The 11,203-nt window shown below is 41.5% G+C and overlaps 1 protein-coding gene across 1 annotated transcript; it reads right to left on the bottom strand.

Annotated features, from left to right (window-relative positions):
• Positions 1-331: 331 nt before the first annotated feature.
• On the bottom strand, positions 332-9,964 carry IFT52 (intraflagellar transport 52). The gene is made up of 13 exons (XM_008506271.2): positions 9,641-9,964; positions 8,715-8,802; positions 8,325-8,454; positions 7,375-7,450; positions 7,216-7,287; positions 6,237-6,363; positions 5,261-5,347; positions 4,511-4,579; positions 3,660-3,814; positions 2,553-2,640; positions 1,904-2,012; positions 1,246-1,391; positions 332-671 (listed from the first exon to the last, which is right to left on the bottom strand). Exons 1-13 carry the CDS (start codon positions 9,757-9,759, stop codon positions 624-626), a joined length of 1,314 nt encoding a protein of 437 aa, XP_008504493.1. The 5' UTR covers positions 9,760-9,964; the 3' UTR covers positions 332-623.
• Positions 9,965-11,203: the final 1,239 nt, after the last annotated feature.

Genomic DNA, 11,203 nt, shown 5'->3' with positions numbered 1-11,203 from the left:
AGTCTTATATGAAGCAGCAATCTGCAACAATGTCATTATTGCTTACTGTTAATTCTCCCCCTCCCTTGGAAGAAATGTTTTTCTTCTACAGTAACAAACCCACCTATCCTTGCTTCTCTGGCAGGGACACAAAAGGAGACTGCCTCAAGGTGACAGATCAGCATATCTTCAGCAGTATTGAGGGCTGTGTTTTCTATTCCACAGATCACAAACCAAAATAACAATATTTTCCACAGTGCAGTTAAGGGCTACGTGTACACCAGGAGGACTCACAGTAAGTCTTAACACAAGAAAACAAATACTCAAGCCAGAAAGAAGGACCCAAACCACATTTTCTTAGTATAAGACTTTTTTTCCATATATTACAAAATTACAGTTTCAATAAAGAAATAGAAAAATAGGAAATTATCTGGAGAGTGTTTGCAAAATACAATCACTTCCTCAAAAGGCATTAATTATCCAAACTACCATACATAAATGAGCCAAACATTCAGTGAACTACTGAGACAGTCCCAATCAATGCACTGAACACAGAGGTTGGAAAAAGTGATAATAATTTAAAAAAAAAATTGAAAAATACGTCTGTGCTGAAAGGTCTATCTCAAACTGGGGAAAGCCAGGTCTCAGTTACCATTCTGGAGTCCAGCTTCACTCGTGTCAGTATCATGTTCCTAAGGTAAGAGAAAAGGAGAAAGGAGAGGGAAAAAAAAGCCAATTTTAACAATGTGGTAGAAGTACCAGATTATTGTTGTAACTCAGTGCTTTGAAAAACAGGGAATACTTGTTAGCAGAAACAGCTGATCTGCCAATATGCTCCAAACAGACTTTCAAGCATCAAACTTACTATGAAGAATAATCTCAACATAGTACTGCTTGTGAGTAACAAGGCTGGCTTCAAGTTGGCTCTGCAGCATTAGGAAGCACTGTGAACATTTGTGAGGGCTCCCCACTCTTACACAATGCACCATTCATGAACTGTATTTAGCTGAAATTACAGAAGCTACACTAACATCTACTAATCCCCCAATTAAAATAAATAAGAGATTTAACAAATTGAGTACAATCTAGAGAGATTAACTGTCACAAGCATTCTCGATCAGCTTTCACTGGTCTAATTTATTTATTAACAGTTATTAACACATCACTTTACCTCTTGCCAGTGATAATTGTAGCTGCTACAAAGATCTACCAGCCCTAGTGCTGATACTACCAACTGTTCACTTGTAGTTCTGTTATTAAAAATACCTGATTCAGTTTCTTAAACTCAACCACTTGGAAGAAGATGTGCTCCAGAATGTATTTGGCATCTTGCTTCTCCTTCGGGAGTTTGCTTGTTACTCCTAGGATATCACCACATTTCCGTACGTAAAACTCCAGGTCATCATCAGTACCTAAGGAGCATCCCAAGGAGGAAAGCAGTTGAGTATCACACATACCCATATCAGCTGGGCAAAAAACTACAAGGAATTTCATTTGTTGTTGGCATTCTGGGAGGTTAAATTCCATAACTAAGCTCAGTGGAGTAGCCACAATCTATTCTTGCAGCTAGTACTTTCTCATCGTTTCAGGTTTAAGGTACATTTAGTATAACCTTAACATTCTAACTTCAAAGCATATAAAAGATCTGAAATACATCAGCAAAAATGTGCAGAGCAATTTAGGTGCTATATAAGGAACAGAAAGTGGAAACATAATAAAATGTCAAGTAACAAAGAACATAAAATGTCTTGGTACACAAAGCCATGTTCTCAGTTTCCAAGGCCAACTTATTTCTTGACCCAGGATGAGAGCAGTGGATTTTCACAAACAAGGCCCATCTTTTAAAATTAAAGATAGCACAATTTTTCTCCCAAACCCTGGACTTTACATATAAATGTGTAAACAGTGAGTCTGCATCACTTACATTTGTTTGTAATCTCTGCAAGACGTGCTTTCTCTGAGGAAAAAGTTTCATCCAAGTCAAAAAGCTCCAGAGCGGGAGGAGCCAATTCTCTGAAAACAGGTGGAAAAACCTTGAAGAGAAGAATTAACATGGTTTCTTGCCAAATATTTTTCTCATACTTTACAGATCTCTAAGACAACACTTTTAAACTTAGATTTGGACTTAGATTGGACTTTTGACTGAAGGATATGGGAATCAGAGGAGTGGGAGGGACCAGCTCCTCCCTAGCAGCAGCCAGTGCTCCTCACACCACAGGAGGTTTCTGGAATACCACACTCTCTTCTCACAGTGGAGGCTGATCCAGCAGCTCACAGGACTGACAGCAGCTACTCAGCTCAAAGCTTGCACACACAAGGCACACCAAGCTCTCTAGGGAGTTGTGCTATGGTACTAGATGCTATATTTTCACACTCTTGTTAATAAAAAATAAAAGCATAAATAAGTGCTCTTTTCTAAAAGACAGGCCCTGCAATGCATTTGACTCTGATGAATTATTAACAGCATTTCTGACTTTTTTTTTTCCTTGAAAGAACTGTGGAAATGACACAGGGCAGTTTTACATGAAACAAAAGAGTTCTCCATGTGCTGTATAAGCAAGGACATTACTCACAGCTGGCTGGAGGACAGGTAGTGGAGTCTCAAACTGAGGCTGAATGAGTTGGAGGGGCTCATGCTTCACATTAAGCTGTTCATAAGCTCTGTGGCACAGAAAAAGACCAAGAGTGAGAGAGACAACAGCCACTTCCACTGGGATGCAATGAAACATACAGAGATGAATGCTTATGAAGAAACCAGGATCACCATTAAACACAGTCACAGCATTTAAAAAATTGGGATGTCTAATTTAGAAGGACCCCAGAGAATGGCATATCAGTAGTCACTGACTTCTACAGAAGCAAATTAGTTAAATTGATGACAGAGAAGAAGATAATGGTGGATGGATATATGAGATGACAAAGAAGGAAGTCACACCTCAGTTCTGCAAGTAATTTTGAAAGGGATGAATATGCATAAGGAAAAAGTGATCCAATTAAAAAAGAACAGACCTGGGATTTCAAAAAGGTTTTCCAGGAAGTCCATAACTTAAAATTATTTTAAAAAGTTATTTGTTATGGGATGAGAAGGGAGATCCCACTAGGAATTCACATCTAGCAAAAACATAAGAAATACAGAGTAAGAAGAAAAGAATGTCCACACAGAGTAGGGTGTCACAGAATCTGTGTTCAGACTGCTGTTACCCAACATGTTCATACATGACCTGGGTAACAGAGGTGTTATGAGGGACAGAGCTGCCAGCAACACAAAACTGGTAAAACTGAGAAGCAGGTAAATCTCAAGACAAAATTACTGGGGGATGCAAAGATGAATGAAATGCAGATTGAGTAAATGCCAAGCAATTCAAAAGTGGAAAAACAACCAGCTCTCATTATCAGTCCAAAATACCCAACATCACTGTAGACAGGTCTACTAAAAGTAGCAGTTCATTGAATTTGCAGTAGTAAAAAAAAAAAGAAAAAAACCTCAATGTCAGAAGACAGTTAGAAGAAGCAAGAGAAAACATCACTGTCACACTGTGCAAATCAATCCTCTGGTGTTTCCATATTCAGAATGCTGCCTACAGCTCAGTCCCTTCTGACCTTAAGCAGACAAAGTTACACCAAAACAGAAAATGCAGAATACACAGTGGAAAAAGAAAGAAATAACCAGAGGTGCTGACTTGATAACTGAAGGGAGGGTGGCTGTATCCAGATGATAAAGGGATGTATCAAACAGCTTTGTGAAGTCTCTTGGGATCTCATCTCCTTCCTGCAGACAGACTCGCAGCTGCTCAGACAGTGCAGCTGTATCTGGGAGCATGGTATAGTCTGAGATCTGAACACACACAGGTACACACAATGATTAAAAAAAAATACCCAACGATTCACACAGTCTATTTCTAGTTTATATATTGCCTAAAATCACATCTAGAAATAATTAGTTCACTGTTTACCAGGTATGACCCCTTGCAGTGCAGTTCTGTTCCCTCTGTTGTAAAGTTACCACGTGCATGTGGTGTTTGGACTGCTGTTAATGCTTCTAAATTACAAGTGACAGCTTCTTGACCAACTGTGCAAGACTTGTTCTTTTGAGGCACACAGAGTATGCAGTGTTATCACATATGATATTTCTAAATAAAAATAGCATTTGCATACACCAGTTTAAAAAAACCAACTGAAGTTGCACAGGTTGGTCCCTACTCCCACACAGAAAATCTGCCTTCACTTCATGGATGTTTCTCTTGTTTGAGGACTCAAAGTGAAGTTATTACACTGGAGCAACAGACAAGCTCATAAATATGGGTAACATGAAAAGAGACTTTGACAAATGAAATCAGATTGTGAGCAGCTATCTAGGGCTGACAGAGATGCAATACCATTATTTTTTATGCCTAATCCATCTCTCCACGCAATCTGAGACCCTGCAAAAAAACCAGCATCCATCAAACTGTTAACCATTTAGTGCAAAATAGGTGGTTTGCCAGAACTGGTGCTGCTGGATCACACTATTATTTACTTCCTTGTGACTTACCTCAGGGTCGTCCATATCCATCTGGTTTAAATGGATATCTGATGTTGTGAGCCATTGGAAAAGCACATCCTGGAGAAGGACAAAACAATTTCAGGGGGTTCCAAGTCATATTATTACCTAAACATTCACATTAAATATTCATATTAAAACTTAAAACAGCATACCATGAAAAAGAAAAAAAAGAACAGATAATAAATCAAATATCTAGGGAGAAAACACAAACTTCATTTGTATTTATATATGGAAGCAATAAGAAAAGGCAGCGAGCAGACTTTCTGTGAAGTGCACACTTTCAGGAATGCCTCAGCAGGAAACTCCTCAGACATTACACACAACACTTCAGAAACCACCTTACAATCTCCAGCTAACAGCAGCTACATATGTAAAGGTATATTAGTAATCAGTAGCCATAATCAAGCACAAAAAAGCTAAGAAAAAGTAGTGAACAAAAACCCCCTACTGAGTATTTAAATATTAACAACAATAAAGTGGTGAATGGAAGTAGAAGCTTTTCAGAGTCCTAGAACATTAATAATAAACTGTATCTTTAAAAAACTCCTTCCTGTTAGTTCTGCTCTAACAAATCTCTCAGGATGTTAGTATTCTGTTTGAATCCATTTCATAGCTGTCTTGCTCAAAAATCAAGCTAGTGAGCTGGGATTGCTTTGTAAGTGCTGTGAAGATCCACTAGAGTGTTTTTTAAAAAAAAAACAACACAACACAAAACCCAAACAAAACCAACAAACTTACCATGATTTTACTGTTTTCTTCTTTATCTAAATATTGATCACTGAACATGTGGGAAGATCCTAGTGCTGCCATCTTTCCACCTCGACCCTATCAATAAAAAGTACAATTCAGTAAAACATTCTTCCAAATCACAGGTTGAGGGGCAATCATTAATGGTGTCTAATTACAAAGTGATTTAAAGGAACAGGACATTTTGGTTTAAGTAATGGCAAAAGCAGTTTCAAGCTCAAAAGAGAGCTTAAGTATTTTAAGTGTATATGCTCTTACAGCTCAAAAAGTTACTAGAAGTACTGATTTGCACTTCCTAAGACTAGACAGACAATTTGCTGGCAATAAAAAAAAAACAAAACCCAGAGAATACCATCAACAATAGCTGCACATAGGTTATTTTTGCAGAAAAAAGAGCACTCTCTTTTCAACCAAGTAAAAAAGAATTATGTGAAACAAATGCATTATTAACTTCCTTCATCCTATTTTCCAGTGTTCAGAATGCAAACCTAGAGGCCAGTGATATATCTGCCTGTCAACACAGCACATCTTCATGCCAGGGAATAAGAGAAGAATTTGGTTGTTTTATGATTTGTAAGATGAAATGCAAAGTATGCAGGTCAAATTTAATTCAGCTGAATTAAAGATGCATGAAAATGCCTTCATGAAGTCTTTTTGGAATTCTTTGACAAGATTATCCATTAATCCTTCCACAAGGAATTGTAAAGTTTTAAGCAGAACAAGAAGCCCTGTACTGCTCCCTGCACCAACTGTGAACCCCAAAGCAAAATACAACCATGAAGGGTGCTGTAACAAATTCAAAGATACAAAAAAAAAAAAAAAAAAAAAAACAACAAAAAAAACAACCCCTCCAGAGTTTGCAGATACATCAAAAATAGAAGTGGGCGTGTAAGTATGCCCAGCAAACACACTCAGGTTTTCAGTGGGGTGACAGAGGAATGCCTGGCTGTTACATGCAGATTCCTACCTCGTGCTGATAGAAAGCAAGAACAGGCCTGTTGAGTGGGAAGCAGACAGATCCTGTTGACAGAACAGCCACAGCTGGTTTCATCACATTCAGTGTGGCACCAAATGGATACACAAAAGTGAGGGCTCTGCAGGAAATACAGAAACTCTGCAAGTACCTGCATGTCTCAGCTACACTGGACATGTTTATAAACCTCAGTCTGTGGCCTTAAGCTGCAAACTGGAATTGTGCCCTGGTGGTGGGATGCCAAGTGCTTGGTTTCAAAGAGTCAGATCATGCTAGTGGCATGTCAGTCTCTTTCTACAGATTCTCCCAGGTTGACAATTTATCTTAAGTAAGACAAAGATCATTCCTGATTTCTGTTTGCACAACTCCTGTACCTGAGAGACAGGTGGAGGTACTTAACTCGCAGATAAATATATATTCTGGAACAAAACTACATGACCTGTTATAACACTTAAATTGTAATCATTGTAATCAACCACATGGTCATTTATTAGTCTACAAACTAGCTGCAAGGAAGAATAAAAACTTTTATAGTTATTTACATAAAAGCTGTATTCTTTTCACTCCCCTGCATCTCAGAGGGACAGAAAGTTAAAAATTACAATAAATGCCTATCTTACCCTTGATTAAGACTTTAAAAAAGATGTAGGTTTGCTCCTGCCTGCAGCCAAACACCCCATTGTCTAGCAGTTATTCATATGTGCCTTGTTTAACCAAATTCACATCCACGGAGTGAGGCAAGAATGATCTGGTCAGGAGAGAAATAATTCCCTTCAAAACTTAACACTCCTGCTCCTTCACTGGTTATCACTACTGAACAGATTCTCCTTCCCAGATATAATCTCAAGAAATTGACATAAGAAATACATTAGAAAACCTCAACACAAGCACAACTCCTGCCAGATTAAAAACCTGCTAATTCCAAGTTATTCTGAATCTTTTCACATCAGCTTCCTCCAAGGAAAGGACTTACTGTGAGTCACGTCCACTTCCATCTTCATCTATTGTCTCAAGCAGTGTTCTTCTTGCAGCTTCACTGATTCCCCTACAAGATGTTGAAAAGCTGAATTTACTGAAAACACTGTGGATTGTAAGAGTTTACTGTAAACATTTATATACCCCAACTATTCACCTATTCAAAACTCCATCAGAGATCAGTGCTTCCTTTGGGTGGTGGTACTTGTAATACACATTTCGTACTACAGCATCTTAAAGAAAGAAAACAAATAAGAAGTTTACATCTTATCTAATCAGTGTGCTTGATGTTGCAATGACAAACGAGTTCAGGCCTTGGATTCACTTGGTGTTGGCTTCTAACACCACATGGCATTGGTTCCCAGAAGAATTTAAATCAACACTCACCAATTTCCTTTCAGACACACAGATACAGAGCAGGAATGTATTTGCAAGTTCAAATAAAAATATGAAAGATAAAGCACTCCTCAAAGGCCTCTACAAAGCAGAAGAGGAAAAAGGATGACCTACTTAAAAGAATATGTATCAAATTTTACAGGTTCAAATTCTTTTTATATACAGCTTCCAAACCCACAATGAATCCAATACTGTTGATGCAAAAAAACACATGGTATAGAAATGCCACCAAAGACCTTACAGGTATTTTATGTACACTGAGACACAGCTGGGTTTTTTTTCACATTGGCACTGCAAAACCAAATGAGTGGCACTTTATTGTCTGCTAAAGAAAACTGCTACTGTTCATTCAGGCTGAGTATGAAGTGATTCAACCATTAAAATGCATGGGGAAAATGTCTGAAATTAAAGGCTTTTTAAACAAGAAACATCACTGGAATTATTTTTGTTAGTAAATAATATTAAAACTGACAATTATGGCAAAAGAATGGAGATGGCAGAGTTGTTAACAAAGTACTGTGTCCATGGAAAGCCCTTGGTGTGCTTTGGTATTACACTGCCAGGTACATGTAGATTCCAAGAAAAAACATCCCTTAGACCCAAAGGTAATTTGTGAAAGGCATCTGCTTGGCTTACACTGACAGAGGCTGAATGTGCTCTTTAGATTTTGCTGAAAGTGTTAGAATAAAAGGTATCAGTGAGCCCCATTACCATTATTGAAAACGATCCCATATTCTTCCAACAAGAAGTTGATATTTGTGCCACATTGGGACTCTCCACCTTCTCTGAGCATCACCAGGATGGCTCCACCATCCTCCAGGAATGTCTTCAGAACTGAAAACTAGAAAAGAACAAAGATACAGAAAAAATACTTGTGAAAGAAGCTACACACAGGATTTCAGGAGATTATAATGAGATGAGGAAGTGATTCTGACTGTTTGAAATGAACTTGATCCTATGAGAAAAGCATTCAAATTTGAATGAGTGTAAACTAACATAAAGCAGTACAACTGCAAATTCTTCTGAGCTGTTCTAATTTGCATTAAACAAACCTTGGAAAAAAACCCCAACCTCATTTGCAAATAATTACTGACTTCTTACCTCAGCAGCACTGAACTTCTCTCTTGGCCCTGCTGTAATCCACAATTTCACACCAAACAGCTTCTCAGGTGTGATCTCATCTTTTAAGCTACAAATAGATTAATAAAGAAATGTTATTCTTGGATATAGTCCTGAACCACAACTTCTTTCTTTTTACAGGCCTAGCAAACAAACACAAAGCAAATCACTTCAGTCACTTCACAAACTTTCATCTCAGTTGAAAGTTGACAACCTGAACAAAAACAATCCTTACAAAATTCAACCCATTAAATAGTCAAGCCTCTCTAACAAGGAGCTGTGGCAGATCCAGAACTGGCATTACCCAGCAGAGTTGCTATGAAATTTCGCACTCAGTGAGCTGCCTCTTACTCATTTGTTGTTTCTCCTCTGGACACACTTCTGTAATGACAGACAGACAGCACCACAGACTGATTTCCTTTTACCCCAAACACTAAATCAAGACAAATTCAGAAACTTGTGCCTGAAGCTTCATCCTTATAACTTGAACTTTCTCTTCCATAGATAGCAGTGCTGGAAGCTCCAAAGACAGCGATGCAGAGCACCCAACGATGACTTAATGCCGCAGAGCATAACCCTAAAAGATATTCCATCTTACACCATCCCTTCTCCAGGACATCTCGGATATTCCGTGCAAACCACGCACAATTCCAGCCTCTTTCAAGGACCCGCCTGTGCAGGATGAGCCTTCCCAGATCCTTTTCCCGGGAGATGAAGCCGATCCCCACAGCCTGCCCAGGCCCAGGGTCGGATTTTCCCCATCAGCTGCGGGACCCCCGCCCGCACCTTCGCTCCTGCTTCGGGCAGGACCCTCCCGCAACAGGAACCGCGGCTCCAATCCCGCGCCAGGGCTCCAAAACCAACAAAAACAAAAACTGCCGAGAGTTACCCAGGAACCCACCCCTCACCTCTGTATCTTCCAGCTCCCTCGAAGCCTTTTCCGCAAGGATTTGTAGCTGCTGCCGAGGGTGAACGCCTCCCCTTTGGACGCGTTGAAGACGATGGCGTTCCGCGGGACCCTCTCCATAGGGTTACCCGGGGCTACCGCACCACGCCAGCTCCGGGGAGGCTCCACCGAGACCCCAGCGCCCCTGCTCCCCGGCGGGGGTCAGGCCCGGTGCGGGAGGGAGGTCTCGGTCCGTGGGGAGGGTCTGGGCCCGGGGGTCTCCGCCCCTTTCCGTCCGCAGCCGCCGTTACCGCCCGACACCGCGCGGGCCTCAGGCGCATGCGCGGGGGTCACGGCCCCGAGAGCGGGGCGGGCGGCTCCCTACCCCGCCCGGAATGGGAGGGGCGGGGTTACGGGGTTCAGTAGCCCATCCCGCTGGCTTGGTAGCCACAGGCCCGGGGGCTCGGGCACGGCGGGGGATTGCGGGGGGAGGTAGCGTCTGCTCGCTCGCCCCCCCCCCCCCCCCCCCCCCCCCCAGCAGCCCGCACCTGTCAGGCCCTGTCCCCTCAGGCAGCTCCCCCCGAACGTGGGCCCTGGGGCCCAGTAAAAAGTACAAATCCTGATGACTCCATTAGGCTGAAGGAGGAATTATTTAATTTTAAAAGGTTCGGTAACTTGCTTCATTCAGCCCCAGCCTAAAGCCACCCACCCCCCTTATAGACAGGAGAGAGGAGGCAGGCAAAGTGTATGCACTTTAATATAAACCATGTCAGAGTTTTGATGACAAGTCTGATAAAAAAAAATACATAATTCCAGCACAAGCTTCCCAACAGCGTGAGCATCACACGGCCTTTAGATTCCCCCCGTTTTAACCCCAGGGTGCAGTTGGAAGCTCTCAGGCCCCTTTTTCCTCCCCACAGCAACAAAACGACACTGAAAACACTAGGAAGTGACATTCAACAAATACACCAGCATGGAAATTAAGGCTGAAGAAATAAATAACTGTGGTACATCAGTGAGGGGCATTTCCACCACCCTCCCTGCCCCATCCTTGCAGGGTGCTGGTGTGCCTCAGCAAAGGCAAGAACATGCTGTGAAAACATCCCCCCACCACCCCAAACAGGTTATTTTTGTTTTGGCAAGCAGCTCAGCCCCTTCCCCACACCCATTTTCCCCAGGGTATCACACACACACACCAGCTCCTCCATAGCAGCCCCCTTGCTGCTCCAGCAACATCCCAAACCCAAAGATGGTCCACGTAACCTGGGAAGGAACTGGCCAGCAGGAAAGGCCAGGATATTGGTCAGGATTTAAAGAGCTGTAAGGTGCCTTTGGATCACCAACTGATGAGCAATTTCCAAGCCCAACTCAGTCCAGGATGAGTGGCTCAAGTGGCACAGTTTACTTAAAGGAAAGAAGCCACTGCTGGCTGTATGAAGCCAGCAGTGTATGAAGTTCCCCTCTCTGCTGGGCATGGGGACAAAGCAGCTGGGCAGAGTGAGTTCTACCAAAAAAACCCAAAAGTGGCCAGTTAGAGACATGGCTGTTCATGTGAATGGTGGTATGTACCTCAACCCTAAGTACA

This window comes from Calypte anna, chromosome 20 (genome assembly GCF_003957555.1).
Source record: "Calypte anna isolate BGI_N300 chromosome 20, bCalAnn1_v1.p, whole genome shotgun sequence".
NCBI lineage: Eukaryota > Metazoa > Chordata > Aves > Apodiformes > Trochilidae > Calypte > Calypte anna.
The sequence above is the reverse complement of the archived record's forward strand: the minus strand, read 5'-3'. Positions and strand labels throughout refer to the sequence as shown.